General features: G+C 39.9%; 1 protein-coding gene, 1 long non-coding RNA gene and 1 pseudogene across 2 annotated transcripts in view; all 3 read right to left on the reverse strand.

The window, feature by feature from the left end:
• Nucleotides 1-630: 630 nt before the first annotated feature.
• On the reverse strand, nucleotides 631-5,857 carry LOC137984485 (lutropin-choriogonadotropic hormone receptor-like; annotated as a pseudogene).
• On the reverse strand, nucleotides 5,841-11,275 carry LOC137985203 (leucine-rich repeat and fibronectin type III domain-containing protein 1-like protein). Its single transcript, XM_068832726.1, has 5 exons — nucleotides 11,223-11,275; nucleotides 10,574-10,645; nucleotides 10,393-10,461; nucleotides 8,503-8,568; nucleotides 5,841-6,255 (listed from the first exon to the last, which is right to left on the reverse strand). Exons 1-5 carry the CDS (start codon nucleotides 11,252-11,254, stop codon nucleotides 6,180-6,182), a joined length of 315 nt encoding a protein of 104 aa, XP_068688827.1. The 5' UTR covers nucleotides 11,255-11,275; the 3' UTR covers nucleotides 5,841-6,179.
• Nucleotides 11,276-13,381: 2,106 nt separating this feature from the next.
• LOC137985339 (uncharacterized) overlaps nucleotides 13,382-18,759 on the reverse strand; it is a 21,206-nt gene continuing 15,828 nt past the window's right edge. The window contains exons 2-3 of the long non-coding RNA XR_011119285.1: nucleotides 15,351-15,507; nucleotides 13,382-13,455 (exon numbers count right to left, since the gene is read on the reverse strand). This is a non-coding gene — a long non-coding RNA (uncharacterized lncRNA). The remainder of the gene's footprint in view (nucleotides 13,456-15,350; nucleotides 15,508-18,759) is intronic.

Raw genomic sequence — 18,759 nt, forward strand, 5'->3', positions numbered from 1 at the left:
TTCGGAACATTTGTTGTAAAATTTTTTGCTTGCCTACCTGTCCTATGATTTTCGAACATCTAAAAAAATGGTATAATTGCCCATTTTTAACGGATTTTCACCCTAAAAAAGGTCACCTAGAATTTTCGGGAGCCTTTTCTCTCTGGCTGAAATTTTCGAAAAGTTAAGTTTTATTCCTATAATTTTAGGATCACTAGACTTCCAGCTAGGAAATCCAAACAGATGAAAAATTTTTGGGGGGATAAAAATATGCCTATATCTACCGTTTAAATACTAAAATACGTTTGACAATGCTATGCATATGTCTAAGTGGTTTTTTGAATTATATTCTCGTTGGGTGCCCCTGAATATTAACAAATCATTCACATTTTGTACATTTACAAGGCCTAATTTAGAGATAACAAAGGGATAATAAACTTTTTTATTTCTCTCAAAGAGTACGCACGCTGTAATTGGCCAATTCCATGACATGGCGGGACTAATTTAAAAGTTGGTTTTTATTTGCAGGATTTAATGATCTGTAAATATCAAAAATATCTCACTAACAAATTAAACAACAAATGTAAGATCCGTGCCATTTCAAATGAAAAAAACTGCCGAACCTAACCATTGGTTTCCCTCTCACGTGATAACCATATTTTTTACGAAGTAAAAGAAAACAAAATGTTTGCATACGAATAAAGTTCAGTCCCCGGAGGATGTAAAGTAACATGGCCACTTGACTTCCGCTCCCGTTTTCACCAACAACAGTCCACCTAAGGACTTCCATCAACTACCTCGAGTTGACCTTGAAACCTGCCCCGGAGTTTTTTAATAGCAGAGTCGCATATCCCAAGACGGCTTATGATCTCGAGAGCATCAAGCTGAAAGCGTTTTGTCCCCATAGCGTAGAGGTAAGGGTTCGTGAAGGAATTAATGGGATACACAAACACAAGAAAGAACTGAGCGGTACGAACGTTTATAAGCGTTTTTCCGTATATTGCTATGAGGCTCAAGAGCGCGATTGGAAACCAACAGGCAAAGTTTGTGATCACCAACATAGCCATTCGTTTGGCCACTCTCGTTTCATCGCGGTGACCGCTGTCCCCAGCGCCGGAAAGTCCAAGACTGCAGTACATTCTACCATAACAGAACAGCACGAAGAAAAAAAACGCTAATCCGTTGGTGGCCAATAGGAATGTAACATAGATCTTTGACAAGGTGCTTTTACATCAAACGGAAGACATACATATCGCGACTTTCTTATAACTGCTGACTCCTACTTGGAGCAAAGGAAGAGCTGCCAATGTTATCGAAAAGATCCAACCAATTGCTATGAGAGCAACGATCTGTTTGATGCTAAGATGTTTCTCACGTTGTAAAGGATGTACAATGGTGAAATATCTTTCAACTGTGATTATTGTAAGCACAAAGACAGCTAACTCCGTGGAGAATATGGAGACGAATCCAGCCACTTTGCATCCTGTGAGGTACTGCCAGCGATAAGCGAAGTTTCTGGTATTCGCCAAGCGAGTAGCGATCCGCGATGACTAACATGCACAAAAACAAGCCCATGCAGAGGTTCGCGAACGCCAAATTGCACATCAGAATTTTGGTGATGGAGATCTTACGCTTACTCATAAACAGAACAAAGAGAGTTTGAAGGAATTCCCCAAGACGGCAAATACCCATCGCTATCCAAGACACACGCGCAGCACTTGCGAACCAAGTAAATCACCACAGGGATTGAACACGTCTTTCCGCTGTGCAGCCGTGCAGTTCTTGTTGTATCGGGGGTGACATTGTTTCCAGTGTAAAGTTACTAGGATCCACGCATGCGTTAGGATGTAATCTCACAATTCTCCTTCTTCATTCCTTTCATATGAATACGAGACATTGTTCGGCTTCGATGTTGCTGCTGTGGCTGTTGTTGTTGAAGATGTACTCCCGGTAGTCATTAGAGTAGGAAGGTTGCTAGGGCAGATTATTCCTGAACGACCGTTAATGGAGAAATTGGCGCATGCGTCCCCACTTCAGGCGAATAATGTTTCATGGTGGTTATAAGACAGCAGTGAAAGGGAATATTCCACAACAGCTTTTTTGAGACTTACAAAGGGACTATTGGTATTTCGTACAACTCTTTCGCCCCTTTGATGTAGAATTTTTCTAAACTCTCTCAAATTTTTGCCAGGTAAATGAGATATTTTTGTTTCCTGAAGGTCCCTGAAAGGAGCAAATGTAACCTCAACTCTTTTTTTTTTTTTAGTTAACCCATTCACATCCCTCAACTGAATAGCCTACTGATGAAGAACATATATGCTTAAACTCCGTGTATAAGAGGATTTTCTAAGTGAAAGATCATTGAAAAAGAGAAATGATGCCGGCAGTTATGAAGTCAATTTAAGCAATTGTCTCTTATAGAGTGTTTTCACTCACGTGATCAGTAACCTTGTTTTTCCACCGAAACAAAAGAAAACGTTCGCATGATAATAGAGCTCAATAGACCATATTCGTATTCCCAGTATTGGACTGGAACTAGCTTGCAATGGAGGCTAATGCGGGGGAATATTAAAAAGTATTTGCATTTGAAAAGATTTCCCCGCATTAGCCTCCATTGCAAGCTAGTTCCAGTCCAATACTGAGAATACGAATATGGTCTATTCCGGAGGGATTAGTTGGGTATACCAACATGGCCGCCATGACGTCACATGAAAACACTCTATGGACACGATCACATGACCTCTGTGATGCCGGTGCAATGATCTACCAACTGACCTATGAAGTCACAGTTAAAACAACTGAGAGTTGTAAAAAAAAACCGGGAAAAAAATTAATGAAGTACTTCCATGTATTCTCTCTATCATACTGACTTGTACCCCGATAAAAGATGGGATTAGCTCTGGGGCGGCTTCATTATTAAATGGTGTAGCAACCTCGTTCCCAACGTCTGTCATCTTCTCGTCTCGCGCCCTCCAAGGGACGGGCGGATGAGAGACCCCTGGGACCGACGCGCGTTTGTGGTAGAGCAGGGTACAGCGTAATCGCGTGGTCGTGGGTTATAGTTCCGTGATATCCTGATTTTTTCAACTACTGCTTAATGCGCCGATCAAATCGAAACTTCAAACTTTCCCCCCCCCCCCCGGGCATTTGACTATCGTCTCTGCCCGGGGAGTGGAGAATTTGACCTTTGCCTGCGTGGGGTGGGGAAAATTGAACCGGAAGTCTCAGGTTTCAAATAATTGTTTTTTTCGGGCGCCGAAGTCGCTAACAGCTATATAAAACACGTGTTTGGACGAGATGGAAGAGTTTAAAGGAAGAGATGTAGCATTTGTGAGCGATTGGCTTACAAAAAAGGGTTCAAAAGGGGTTATTAAAGACGGCAGGAGCCGACGACGATTGTTCTTTAATAGGGTATGACAGATAAATCCTTCAAATCCGACGATAGAGTAGGGCATTTGAACACCATTTTGGCCCGATGGGGCGGGAATTTGAGTGATAAAAAATTCAAAAAGTTCAAATGCCCGGGCTTTGCCCGGGGGGGGGGGGGGGGAAGTTTTGAACTTTCGAGTTGATCGCCGCATAACGTATTTGTTCCATTCACTTTGATGATCTTTCATTTAGCAAAAACTAAATAGCTTACTATTACATCTGCCGTACTTGTAGGTTACCAACCAGGAGTCCATGAGTAGGAAGCGGTACAACTTTTCTGTGCATGAAGTCAAAATTATGACGAAAGTCAGGAACCCATGACCCGGACTCTACAACTCTACTGTGTTCGTGTAACGGCGTTTTCACAGACCGATTTATTTTTAGATTGAATTTCCCGCGAATGAGACTCCCACAGGAGCCCGATGACCAATTACAAGAAATTAAGCTGACGTCATAGGGTCACCGAACCGGAACTGCCTTTGTTTTTTGACCTACTTCGCGGGAAGGGCTAGCTAAAAATAGCCTAATTCGCGGGAAGGGCTAGTCTAAAAAAAACCTACTTGTGAAAATGCCGTTTCACAAACGCTGTATGGAAGTTGAACATTCCAGATGGGCTCCTGCGAAAGTTTATTTCCTTGCTCTATGATATACAGCTTAAAGTACGAAGCGTACAACACTCACAATACTCGAAGTTTAGGTCCTTCAAAAAAGCTCTCGGATGTATTTTCTGCAGTTTACTGCCTTTCGTTAGTTTAATCTTCGAAGGAAAAACGGCAAAAGCATTACACGTTTAGTGCAAGATAAGGAAAACACGAAACTGGTTTTAGACGGTTTCTCTCCTTACGAGATTTTGGTCATAAAAATGTGTTTTTTTTCTGGATTTATAATTGTAGAGGCGTTTTGACCGTGGAAGATATATAAGAAGCTTAAGCAAGGGTTGGCCTACGACAACGGCCCATCGCAAGTATTTCGTGGACATCATTATCCCATCTTGCTCACCTTGTACAATACGGGCGAACTATCCTGTAACTGGATGGGGTACGAACGAACGGTTTTAAAGTAAAAATAGAAGATGATTGGTTCATTGTTAAATGCTCACGTTGTCATCACGTTGTTTCACGTTTTTTTGTGAAGTACGGCAGAAAAATCACGACGAAAATTCGTGCTGCACGTGCAGCACGAATATTTTTCCTTTTTTAACCAATGATATTTTTGCTTTGTGGCATTGTGGTTGCCGTAGCCGTTGTCTTTGGGAACTTAAGCTGCGACAACGGCGACGGCAACGAGAATGTCATCTCAAAATATAATTCGCGTTATTTTATCGCTTCGTGACTATTTCAACCTTTTTAATATGACAAGGGTGTGGTAGTTCTTCAAAATTGACATTGGTCGGACGACGGTTAATTTAGGGGAAGAAATGAAAATATATCCTCAAGTGCTGGCGTTCTTCATAAAACCTCAAATTTGGCTATTTCACGTTGTAGCTTTGCTGACGACGGCAAAGAATTGGACAAAAGTGAAAAACGCACGTGCAGGGCGTGGTAAGCTATTATTTTTGTTTACTAAATATGCAATTTGTGACGTTCTTGTTGCCGTCGCCGCTGTCGTTGCTTAAGCTCCCTAATATCAGTGATAACACAAACACAGTGCTTTGGTTGGTGTTCGGAGGGACAAAGGGATCGAATATCGCAAGGGATTGTGGGGACAACTAGTTTCCATGCCGATTGGAGGTTTGGGCATCATTTTTATACGAAAGCTCCATACCGTGTCCTTCCAAACAAAAGTGTAGATTTGAAACAAGCAACGGAAACTCTTGCAACATTCCCCACGAAGGGATGCTTGTTATTCGAACGTGACCCCTTTCCCTCTAATCCCTAGTCCGTAGTGCGCGCATGTGAAAATACAACTTACAGTGTGTCAAGTTTCTTGTTCTTTTCAAATACTAAGCCTGGCAACTCCGCAATATTCGTCTCACCAATGTAACTGGAAATTAAAAGAATTAAAGTAAATGAAAAAGATACACCATACTAGGCTTTTGTATTTTTCTTTCTTTTTCCTCTCCACAATGGCTACGTCAAATGATCTATCAAAGGGAACCTCTATCCTCCATACTTGGCCTAGGAGTCAAACCTTTCCCGAGTAGATTTATTTATAGAGCCTCCCAATTGGAAGATTCAGCACGCCCACTGTTGCAAAAGACAATAAAGGAAAGAAAAGGAGCTTTATTTAAGTGTCTGGTCATTCTAGCGCTGGAGCGCTAATTGGGGACTTCGTAAACTGAAATTAACAATTAACGCAAATCAAGTCAAATATTGGTTTTTGATGAGAGGGAAAACCGGAGTACCGCAGAGAAGAGGACCAAGAAACTCAATCCACACATGACGTCGAATCTGTGAATCGAAACCCGGGCCACATGATGGAAAGGCGATTGCTCTCACCACTGCGCCATCCCTGCACAATCAAACAAAGCTATCTCAGCCTCAAGGAAATACGATACTTTTCGCGGCAAACTACATTTACTTGGGAAAGGGTTGATTCGATGAATTAGTGGAACTAGAGGCTCCCTTTGAGCTCCTGTCCATTCTGAACCGATAGCAGTGCATTTCGTATAAAGTACTAAACGCTTGTTGGTGTCACCGTGATAAATAGTGCAAAAAGAATATTAATAATACTGTCAGTCAATATATTTCAGCAAGATATGACAACAGCTCTAATAGACTTCAATGCCGACTAAAAAGCAAACACGACAAAATACAATTCCCATCTACTACTTACAGCCTTTCAAGATTTGTGTACATTGCCAACGTTGCAACATTAAGCCTTTTGATTGGATTGCCTGTCATTTCCCTGAAGTTTTACAATAATATAATCAAACAAGAAAAAAATGTACATTAGCAAAAGTATACAATACAAATTAAAGGGAAACTCTACTCCTTTACAAAAGAAAAACTGACTTTAATCCGCGGAGATCTCTGTTTGCAACCAATTTTGTTTTTAAATTCCATGCGTCTGTTCAGTAATAGATCACAGGAGACGTTAAATTGTGGTAAGAACATCATTGACACTCGGTTATGGCCTCGTGTGCTACTTTCTTGTTCTTATCACATTTTGACGTCATCTGTGATCTATTACTCACGGGGGCGTAGCGTTCATATACGCACGTACGCCCGTGCGTACAGCTCAAATCCGGGAATCCTTATTCCATGGAGGCATTAATTTTTTTTAGTCATAAAATCGGGCCAAGTTTTTTACATTTCAAATTAAAGTAGTGTCTGTGTGTGAGTATTTCCAGTATCTTTTCATTAACCCATACAGGCCTGGCCAAACGGATCCAACATCATCCAACATTAAAGCAAGCACACAGCCGTGCGTCTGTTGAGTCTCAACAGCCTTTACGGTGGTTAATTTACCTTTATCAGTCAACTCGTTTGATAAAACCATTCTCTGCTAGCAAAGGTCTCTTTTCGTTTGCGTTCGCTGGGCTGACGAATAAGAGAAAAGAGACTTCTACCATGGGTCGAAACTAGGGGAAAGTTTTTGGATTCGTGCATATTCACATGAAAAACATTCGCGGATGTACAAATGTTTACACTAACTCGTTAAATCCGGTTACAAAAAACTGTTTTATTACTCAAAATGGCATCCAAAGCCAAAATCAGAAAATACAGGCGCGTTAAACTAGACTTATAGTGAAGTGGAACTGTGACTCGGAATCGTTCGATGTTACTCATCATCACAACAAGATTCTGAAGGCCTCGAGTGGGAGTCCATGAAGAGCAAATATGAGGACATATGAAGTGAATTTGTACGTTACGTGAGTATGACGAGAGAAAAGATTCCCGGCACACAACACCAGTCTTTTTCTCGTAAGAAAAATCGCCAGCAAAATGCTGTAGATTCTGGTAACTCGGCACCGCCATCTTGCAATCCAGAAGAATCGCGAGCGGGCTTAGACTATCCGGATTCGTGGGATACGTTAAAAAATACACAAACGAAAAGTTTCGGATTCAAAGTTATTCGGATACAAAGTTTCCATTTTGGATTCCGGATTCGTGACGAATTTGGGAACCTTTCATGCCGGATTCATGATGTGGTGAGCTGTTGTTGTCTTTAATACGTACACGAAGTTTCGGGGAAAATGGGTCCCCGTTCACCTTCCTTCATAATATAGTGACAAGGTAGGAGACGGAAGCCAGCGTTATGGACTCCGATCGACCCAAAACAAGCACGATTTTTTTCGCGAAAAAATCGAATCCAGTCGCTAAATAAACACGCCAGGCTCGTGGAACATGAATTTCTCTAAACCATGAATCCACTGAAGCATCTCCAGGTAGCAACGCGAAGCCACCAGACTCCGTAAAACTTGTAAGTTAACCTGCTAAAATGGCGGCCAGAAAGCGTTGTACTCGCGAAGTGTCCAATTCAAAATGGCACTGAACTCTAGACGCCTGGTGACGAGTTAATAAGTTCTGGAGGGAGGGGAGTCCCACATTGCTAAAAACAAAAAACTCACTGAGCAATGTGGGACTCCCCTCCCTCCAGGGGGACTTATTACTCGTCACCAGGCGTCTACCAGAGTTCAGTGCCATTTGAATTGGACACTTCGCGAGTACAACGCTTTCTGGCCGCCATTTTAGCAGGTTAACTTACAAGTTTTACGGAGTCTGGTGGCTTCGCGTTGCTACCTGGAATGCTTCAGTGGATTCATGGTTTAGAGAAATTCATGTTCCACGAGCCTGGCGTGTTTATTTAGCGACTGGATTCGATTTTCGCGAAAAAAAAATCGTGCTTGTTTTGGGTCGATCGGAGTCCATAAGCTGGCTTCCGTCTCCTACCTTGTCACTATACTATGGAAGGTGAACGGGGACCATTTTTCCCCGAAACTTCGTGTACGTATTAAAGACAACAACAGCTCACCACATGGTAAGTTTTTATCGATTTTTATTTCCATTTTCTAGCAAATTTTCAGACCTAAAACCCAAAGGAGAGATAATGGAGATGTAAGATCTAAGTACTGACACTCTAGCGAGCTATCGAGTAAAACCAAAGGACCCACTGATCCATGACAAACTGTGGTTCATTAATGAAACTTACAGATGCGTAATTTCTGTTTCTCTTCCAAACACGGGAAGCTCCAATAGCTGGTTATATTCCAGAGACCTGTGAAGCAAAACATGAGCTCAAAGGTCCCCCAAATTCAGAGCTAATAGTAAACATCTAGCAGGAGAGAAACGTTGTTTTGGTCTTAATTTGAGGGAGGAAGCAGCCCTTAATTTTGAGGTATAAAATATCAGAGTTTTTCGTTCAAAACGAAAATAACAGACTTCAGGCAACAGAAATAAAAAACTATACACCCTTTTAATAAGTCTAATATATGCCGTTTTCCGCTAATGACGTCAAACTCATGCTTTTAAATTTTATTCAGAAATGTACAAAGGCTTCAAACAAGAAAAGAAATCGGAAAAGTTTTTTTAGGCCTTTGTACATTTCTAAATAAAATTTGAAAGCAAGAGTTCGACGACGTCATTAGCGGAAAACGGCATATATTAGACTTATATTAAAGGGGTGTATAGAAGCGGCTATAATATCAAATAATATCCTGCTTTCAAGAGCAACTACACATCCCCTTAGCGCTCCATCCACGTGAATGCGTCTTCATTTGAAAACGCATTCTTTTCGATGAGTTTTCGCCTGTCATAATAGTTAATAAAGGGGCTGGTTTTGAAGCTCGGCAAACATCAAAGGAGCAAACAAAGCGAAGCCAAGATTTAGGTTGGAAAGTCCACGACCGTGCACAATCTTTTGTTTTGCGCTCATACACTATCCATGAATTACGTAACCAACACGTTTCTATTGGTTAGTTCCTCAGTACGGAGTAAACAACTATTGTGTTTTGCACACGGTCAAGGCCAAAAAAGAGAACAAAAGCCTACAAGAAAGAAATTTGTCCGGTTTCATAACAATTCCCCTGTATTAACTATGCTGTCATCCACCCCCTAAGACGCCCGAAAACGCTGATCAAAATGGAAACATTCGAAAACGGTTTCAAAAGTGAAGAGTTTTGAGAACCTGACGCATCGTTTTCAAAACGCTCCAGTTTAAGTGTGGACAGGAGAAAACGGAGCCCATTGAAAACGATGACGTTTAAAAACGGTGACGGTGACTTATTAATTTCGATGAGGCTTTAGTTTCGTTTCGTCATGCTTGTGCTTCAATACCAATTAGGATGCCTCACACATGTGACGGAACGCAGGCTGTTTACCATTTACCAAAAAAATCCGGAATTTTCGGTTGGTAATGTAAATGGTAAGCCTATTTTGGTCTTCCCGAACGGAAAATTTCCGGAGATAACGGGATTTCTTGAACGGTAGTCCAAAATTCCCAAACGGAATTTCCAAACGGAAAACGTGTTCACCATTTGCATTCCCCCATGATTTTGCCTCTCTCCAGACTCTCTCGGTAAACTTGAACGAATTGTGTAAATGGTACACACCGATCCCAACAGAATTTCCCATCTGGAGCGTGCAACTCCTACAGCGTCTGTGAAACGGCGTTTTCACAAGTAGGTTTATTTTAGACTAGCCCTAAACAATTAGATCCAAAAATTGACGTCAAAAATATCAACGGCATTTCCGGTCGTTACTTACTATGACGTCACCTTAATTTTGTAATGGTCATCGGGTGACCATTTTCACAAATTCAATCTAAAAAAAACCTTACTTGTGAAAACGCCGTTGCAAGAACACAATAGAGTTCTAGGCTCCAGATGGGCTCCTGTCCCAACTGAATTTCCCATTCGGGAGTTTTTGCTTACCATTTTCACAAACCTAGTACCAACCGGCTGCTTGAAAATGGTAAAAAGTACAACACAACTCACCGGCAAAAGACAACACACTTCTTTAATTAAAAAGAATAGTAAAATAAATATAATCCATTTCACCATTGACGTCAAAAATATCAAAGGGAATTTTTTTCGTTACTCACAAAGTATTCAGGCTGCAGTTATCAAATGCCCAAGGAGTGATCGTTTTGATATTATTGCGATTCAAATACCTTCAAAAACAAAAAAACAAAAAAAAAAAAAAAAACATCAGCTGTGACAGGATAGGTTTTTTTCGTTAATAAATTGCGAATCAGTATTTGTTTTTTTGCGTTTTCTACTTACAGCTGTTTCAGCTTCGTCAGACCTGAGAATGTATTCCTTTGTATATTTGTAATCAAATTGCGCTGCAGGTACCTGCCAAAAATGAAACTTTTCTTTTAATAGTGAATCAAATCAAAACTACCGGATATGACCATATATAAGCCTGGCGACAAGAGGATTTGAACCTTTTCGTGCCTCCGCAAGCAAAGAAAAGATTTCCGGACGGGAGGATTGTTTCCCAAGGTATACAATCATTTTCGCAGCACTCAACTTAAACAAAGAGACACTCGCCAAGGAGAAAAAGACTTCCTAAAAAAATGATAGGGAGTTTCGTTTCTCTGGAAGCAAATTTTTTCCCACGACAAATGCATGTGCATGCGAACGGGAATTCAGTTAGGTTTTGCGGAGGCCGCATAAAAGTCTGTTCTTCAAATATTAACAATTCTACTGTTACCCTATATCATCAGTGTTTTCAAGGTTAAAGGCGAAAGAGGGAGATGGCTGGAGAAGGCGAGATTGGGTGAGATTGGGCAGTCAGCACTAATTGTTTTTTCCAACATGTGAGCTAAAATAAGTTGTTATTCAGGCTGAATTCTTTTTTATGTGCTGAATGTGAAACAAGTTCGTTTGTTCCCTTGTAATTATAGAGGAATTGATTCTTGTTACTTACAGTTTCTCCAAGTTTTTTAGACATGTAAACATGTTTGAGTTAAGAGTTTCTATTTTGTTGTAGAAAAAGCCACCTACAGAATTACAAACAAAAGAATATAAAAACATAATTCTCTTCATTATAAGTAACTAGATTTGTTAAAATCGCGTAAGTTCTTGGCAGTACTGGGCAAAGTCCCTTTGACTTAAGCGCTCAGTGCTCTTGCTTAAGGATGGTGCCTACTAATTCAAAGGTATTTTTGCCCCGTTTTATGATTATGCAAGGAAATGTAGATCTCAACAAGTGCTATTGAAACCCAAAAAGAAAATTGGGGACAACCACGCATTTTTCAAAGATAAATGATGACTAATATTTGTAAAAAGCTTTAAGATACAAAGCAATGTATAGCGTTCTTTCTCGAACTAAGGCTTGTATTAAAATTATCTCTCAAAAAAATGCATAGTTACCCCCATTTTCTTTTGGGATACCAAGAGTACTTACTGAAATCTATAAACTTTCTCCGGATAGTTTTAAACCACGCAAAAAACATCGCTGTATTAGTAAGCATCACCGATAGGAAACCCGTTTGTCTCGAGATGCGCAGAACGGATGCGCAATCACAATAGTAGGCACCGTCCTTAGTGGCCTCATATACCATAAGCCTTTTTGAGACATCACTGCCAAGCCGGCCATATGCCTGACCACAAGACCGGGAAATCCGTGCCTTGCTCTTATCAAATAGCGTGTTGGAACTTAAGAGTTTATGATCATGGGTTGTGAGACGCGGCCTATGGTTTACAGTCCTTATCCGAGAAAACTTGAAAGGGGTCTGACCATTTGCGGATGTAATTACAAAGGTAGTACTTTCCCCTCGGTTATTTAAAAGACCTTGAGAGTTAGTCCGGTCGCGACCTCCTGCAGATCCCTTAATTCGAGAAAGAACGCTATACATTTTCTAGTTCGGTAGGTACTTGGTGTCTCTTTTTCTATTGTTTCAAAAGTTTTTAAGCAAGGTATAAAACGTTCAGTAATTATACAATTACCCTAACCTAACCCTACGCTAACCTAATCCTAATCCTGAAGGTTTTACCGTGTTTAGATAATTTTATGCAATAGATAACCACTAAATGACAAAATACACCACGTATCTTCCGCTAATTCGATGCACAAGCAACTGACCCAGTCTGCACGCAGGCTCTCCGCGAATCGATCGGAAAGCGCGCGATCAACATGTGGGGAATTGGACTGAGCACCAGTTCCCAGCTGTTTGACTGCGCGCTATTTAACGCACGGAGAGCCTGTTTACAGTTTACCAACTGACCCATCCGATTAACGTCTTTTTTAAAACGAAAATCCGAAAGACATTTGTCAGGCAAAAGAAAATGACATCAAAATCACCAGTGTATTAAACTTGATATAGTTTCCCTCGAGTGACATCTCTAATAATTATAAAAGATTTGATGACGGGAACACATGAGCCCAATAAATTGACCTGCTTCCACCTGAGTGGCTTCATAGTTCAGTTGAAAGAGAGAGATCTGCATCTGTATCGCAGAGGTCCTGGGTTCGAATGCCATTGGAGCCACCTTAATTCTTCAGGTGACAACAGATAAGAGAAAATTGCTCAAATTGTGCAGTTAATTAAAAGTGCAAGGCTCACTTCACTCTTCGTCTGTAACCCGCACTTCATATATATATAACAACGGCGGTCACGGTTAACATTTGCGGGTAACAGTGCACTGTTACCCTCTGACGTCATAGATTTTGCATTGTTGCCCGCTCAGAGACTTTTGGCGGGAAACAGTTTTACAGTTAGATGTCATGTGACCTCAAAGTAACCACTGAGGGCACGCGCTGCTGGGGGGAAAAACTCAGGTATATAAAAATAATAATGATAATATTTTCCCACCAAGCTTTAAGTTTCTCTGATCTTTTGCCTCTTTTTCTCAAATGACCTATCCAAACGTCTTTTCTTTTTTGCTTTTTCCTTGACTTTTTAGATTTCTTTAATTATTTCTCTTATTCTTTGTGGTCTTTTTCCATTTTTTTTCTTTATATCTTAAATGAAATCTTTTTCTTTCTCTTGAGAGAAAATACCCATTTTGAGTATTTCAAAACTGACGCGTCTTTTTCTCTAATCACAGAGATGGTATATGAGTCTCTATCGCATTTTTATACTTACAATTCTGTAATGATTTCTGTTTTATTGCACGGTTCCGACCAGAAAGTCTTGCAGCCATTGTCGGTAAGATTACTACTAAAAAACATAAGAAAAAAAAAAACAAATCATAGCTCTACAACGACGATGATAAAATTTATTATCAATGCACGAGATAGTAAGCTTTCTGATCAAACAGGGGTCTAGCGGATAAACACATTTACAGGATGTTATAGCTGTGTTTACTGAAGTGTAAAAAGCAGTTTTTTCGATTTCTTCAATAGCCCTTACGCGTGATGACGTCTGACTAGCTGAAATCACCACCAAGCCTCAAATTCGAAAGTCAAACTTGTAAATTTTGGCTTGGGCTAAATACCAAAGGAGCGAAGTTGTAAAGAAAAAAAACCCACACGTGCGAACAGTATTGCACGTCCAAATGATGTGAATAATTTTGTGCAAACGAGGCTTGGTGGTAAAATTAGCTAGTCAGACGTCATCATGCATAACGCCCATTGTCCATAACCACTCTTAATTGACTCAGCAGCACCCGCGTATTTTCGTACTAAGCGTCGGCTGTATTTGCTTTACGTTGTGATTGATTTATTTTATTGCCCGCTTCCACTGCAATTGGTCGAGGTAATTACACTTTGTTAATCTCAGCCAATCACAGTCAAGAGCAAAATTAAACCAATCATGACTTGCTCGCGCGTATTTTCTGTCGATTTTAAACTCGTGCAGTAGCCCTACTGATGTTTCGCTAATGCGCTTAACACGATGATAGCTGCTTCTGTAACAGAAGATAGCCATCTCTTCAAAATTTTAGGGATAAAAGCTTTGTTTTTGTGTTTGTCTGGTGGTTTTTAAAATCTGACAGCTTACCACTTTAAGGTTGAGTAAAGTGAACATGGGGATCGAGGCTACCCCACTCTTACACAACACTCTTGAAAATGTCACATACCAAAGACCTTACTTAAGCCTATAGCTAATCTCATCCTGGTGTATATATAGCACCTTAAGAGGAAACGAAACTGTCAGTCGAAAGCAATAACCTTTTTAATTATCCACTCAATGTGAAACCGGAAACATTTGGTGTCGTAAAATAATCAGAGTTTCCTTAGCCTTCAAGGTAAGGAGACACTTACAAACTGTCCTTAAATTACATCCTCTGTGCGAAGAAAATGCGGCCGGAAACGCCCGCAACAAAGATGAAGTTCTCAGTGGCTGTCTACAAGTATAATATGTTAAAAAGTCACATTGATGAGAGCCGAGAACAGAAGCATATGTAAGTACCATGCTCGGCGCGTTTCATTTGAATGGTCACTCTTCAGGAGTTCGTCCACAGGCTCAATAGTTAGAACACAGCGAAAGAAAAAACGCAATTCTCGATAGCTTTCATTTGAATGATCACAATTTCAGGATTTCGCCCCCGGCTATGAAATGAAAACCACACATGTACAGCCTAATCAACAGCACCACAGGAAAATCCGCCGGAGTAGCTTATATTTGAATGGTCATGCTTTTCGGATCTTACGTAGAGTCGTCCACAACAAGACTGATGAAATTATCTGATTTCCAAATGTACACAGGAAAAAGCAGTGTAAAAATTGTGACAGTTTGTAGATGAACTATGAGCAAAAAGCCAATTTTAAAGAAATTAACGTGCTATTATTACTATTTTACTTATATCGTGTAATCGTTCTTGCACGTTAATCGCACAATAGCAAGTGTCTTTGGGTAATATTTACTTTCTGCGTCGAACTCTGATGTGATAGCTAGAATTAGTAAGCCGCACAAAATGCTAACGACATCAAGTAATCTGTTTCCAGCATCGGTGACCACAATTTCAATCTGTAAATATACAAAGACCTTTATGCTTTAAACTTTAAACACCCTTCATAAATACGGGATTTTGTTTACAGGTGATGTGTGATCATAGCTGATCATACTTAGCACATTGATATGTATCTAATTATTATACACATAATACTTACACTACGGTCGAATTAACTTTCATATGCTCTGCAACAGAGCAGTCTGTGATCGCTTGGGCGGATGCAAATATGGCTAAAATCGGCAGAAGCGTGAATGCGAGCAACATCTCATTCGTATCCGCTAGATTCCCGTGGGCGAGGAGAAATGTCGAAGCACCTGAGAAAAAACACACAGATGTGATCGTTAAGAACATCAAACTGTAAATTCATAAACATGTTGTATGTTTACTTATGGTTCAAATAGCGCGTCAATCAACTGCATGATTTGATGGTCAAGAGGCCAAATTATAGCCCCAAGAGATGAATATCTTGCCACATGGATCGTTCTATTTTTATAGGCATTAGTTAACGTATTCAATCTTGTTCTATTGAGATTGTGAAGGAGCCTTCATAAGAGCTCTTTTTAACGTGATTGGTTCAAAATTTGCCATAACAATGCAGCAGTGAAATGAGTTCCTTAAGTATGCTTCAAATTTCAGACCTGTTCAGAATTTTACATCGATGACTTGCCACTAAAATTTCTCTTAATGCCATTTGCACAGTTTTTGACAACTCTTGCTGCACGCTACATCATCTCTATCAGCTATTTACCAGTAACAGAAGCACTAGATTGGCTAAGAAACAAGCATGGCACTGTCATACATTCATATGATCTTATAAATGATCAAAAGAATGCTGAAATTCAACTAGAATTCTAAGATGAATCATCACTAGATGAGGCATTCAATGAACAAGTACTCTCAGAGAACAAGTGCAAATCCCCACACTACTGGAAATCAGTCCATCACCAGTAACAATGTATAAACAGCCAAGAGAAATATCTGATGACCAATTACGTCGATCAGTTACATGTAGATCATTACATAATAAAAAAAACGCAACCTAAAGCTTACAACAGGGTGCTTTCATGGACTAGAAATAAAATGAAAAAAATCAACAGTCTGAAGTCACAAAATGTTGAAACCAGTTTATTTGTTTATAACTGGAGGGTGGTGGTGGGGAAAGCCATTTGATTTGATTAAACTTTACCACACTGTAGTAAAAAAAAAAATAGACAATGAATCTGAATTCCAAACAGTGTTACTAGCAGCACTACTGGAGTAGCAGTAATAAACATTGATGGTACACACAGCATTAGCAATACCTAAAAATACAGGTGATGTGGAGGAAAAATCCAGGTCCTACAATGTTTGACATCATGATCAACCAGGTCCTACAATGTTTGACATCATCCAACACTGTGTGTGCTGACTCTAGTCAAGGAAATGAAGCAACCTTTGGTGTGAATGCTGGAAGCAATGTGTAGCAATGTCACATACTGCTATGATATACCACCAAATACAAGATATTAGTTTGTGGGCTAATTCTACTTTGAACAATATTTTGGTTATTGGAAATAATCTATACAGTTCTATAACATGTTCTGTGCAAACAAATGATATTTGCTGATAACTGATGTTCCAGACATGGTTTCAATATTTGATAAAGTGTATTCATTACAATACACACCCTTTAATAAGTCTAATATATGCCGTTTTCCGCTTTTAATGACGTCAAAACTCATGCTTTTAAAATTTATTCAGAAATGTACAAAGGCTTCAAAAAAGAAAAGAAATCAGAAAAGTTTTAAAAAAATTGTACATTTCTAAAAAAATTGTAAATTTTTAAAGCCTTTGACATTTCATTCATTAGAAAAACAGCATATATTAGACTTATTAAAAGGGTAGTATAGTGAAAAGTATTTACTGTGAAGTTTTTATTGCAAGTAAAACACATTTAAGTAAAACATCATAAGCATCGGATCCCAAAATCGCCCCTCCAAAAAGAACACCTGACAATGCATCCTTGACTTTCGACAAAATTGTTGTGGACCGCCGATCCTTGACCGGTATTGTTCGTTGTTGTTCCCATGCTGGCGGCTAGTAGCAGACACAGTACGAGTACGAAATACTATTCTTTGAGAGTGCAAAACTCTTATTCCATGCCACTATTTTTTTAGAGTACAATTAACTCTTTCAGTTTGGGATGTAACCCACACCGACATTTCAAGCCGATACATACTGGTTTGTGTCTAGCTTGTGAGATACTTGTGGAGGTATTTTTGTGCGCAACGTATTTCGAGCAATGAATGTGGGCCTTGCGAAAAGCTTCTTGTGTCTTCAGTGCAACCCGCACTAAACACAAGCCGATTCTAAATATGTTTGGCTTGCGAGAGTAAACAACTCCGTATCGATTCCACTCAGCGACGTCACCTGGATGAATAAAAGACAACAAACAAGGCAGGCTGAGGCATAGTTAATTTTGAAATGAAAGAAAGAAAACCAGTCTGGAACAGCAAACGACAGATCAATTTTGAAACCCAAATACCTTACCTTCCAACTAATTTGCGGGACGGAAAAATCTTCAAATTTTTTCACCAAAACGGGAAAACGACCGCAGATTTATTTGCAACAAAGAACGCTAGAAGCAATGGCCGACACTTGAAACAATGACCTCGCAATTACTAGTAACCCAGTCTACAAAGCCAGACTTATGGTCGGCCGTTCCACCCAAACTACAAGAATTTTAATCGATAATTGTATTTACTCATTTGTCCTCCAAGATGCACACTCAATTATTAATTGATCCCAACCAAAATACCAACAGTCAGTCCTTCTTTATATCAGAATAAAACAGGCTAAACAAAAACAGTTCAGACCAAGCATAACTGAAATAAATGACCCAGGGTCAATGGGAACATGAAACTGTTTTCCCAATCAATTGAATTGCGAATTAAGCCCAGCTTTCACTCGCAAAACGATCAAGACAAACTCACAATGGACAGCTCTTCAGTGGCTTGAACAGCTCGTGTGTCACTGTCGAATGATTTAGCCCAAACTCAAAAGTGCGCAGCGATGCTGGAACTGAGTAGCTTAGTTGTCTAAATTGTTGATCACGATATCAAGTGACAATAGCTTCCGTGAAATAGCTTAGCGTTACTGTCGAAATGATTCCCCAAAATGAGCAAACAGAACAGGTCAACAATAAATCGCTCAGCCTTGCATCCAAAGATTCAAAGTATATCAGATGGTTTAAGTTAAACTGGATCGTCCAACATATTGCCCCGAATAGCTTACAGTATCGTGGCATGGTTTAGCCTTTGCAAGAATTTGTGCAGCGTGACTTCACCAAAGTCGCCGAAACCACCAAAAATACAAAAGTGAAATGGAACAAGCAAATTTGAAATGGTACAGGCGCTCTGCTGGGGGCATTACGTCAGCGATGTAAAAATTTGGCGCGAGAGTGAGTGACAGGCCTGCACGGCGTTTCGTCGTGTGTTTTTGGCGATTTCGCCTCGCATGATAGCCTTACAGGTTAGATTTTTGATCTAACAAGCGTATCCTTTAGAGATATTACCTCTTTTGTACGA

This window comes from Montipora foliosa, chromosome 14, assembly GCF_036669935.1.
Source record: "Montipora foliosa isolate CH-2021 chromosome 14, ASM3666993v2, whole genome shotgun sequence".
NCBI lineage: Eukaryota > Metazoa > Cnidaria > Anthozoa > Scleractinia > Acroporidae > Montipora > Montipora foliosa.

What these genes read in the sequence shown, in the direction of transcription:
- LOC137985203 (XM_068832726.1), bottom strand. Translation starts at nt 11,254, where the DNA reads ATGTTTACATGTCTAAAAAACTTGGAGAAACT. An exon ending in CTGACGAAGCTGAAACAGCT is followed by an intron (nt 10,462 to 10,573) that starts GTAAGTAGAAAA and finishes TTGTTTTTGAAG; the next exon opens with GTATTTGAATCGCAATAATA. An exon ending in AACTGCAGCCTGAATACTTT is followed by an intron (nt 8,569 to 10,392) that starts GTGAGTAACGAA and finishes TTTGCTTCACAG; the next exon opens with GTCTCTGGAATATAACCAGC.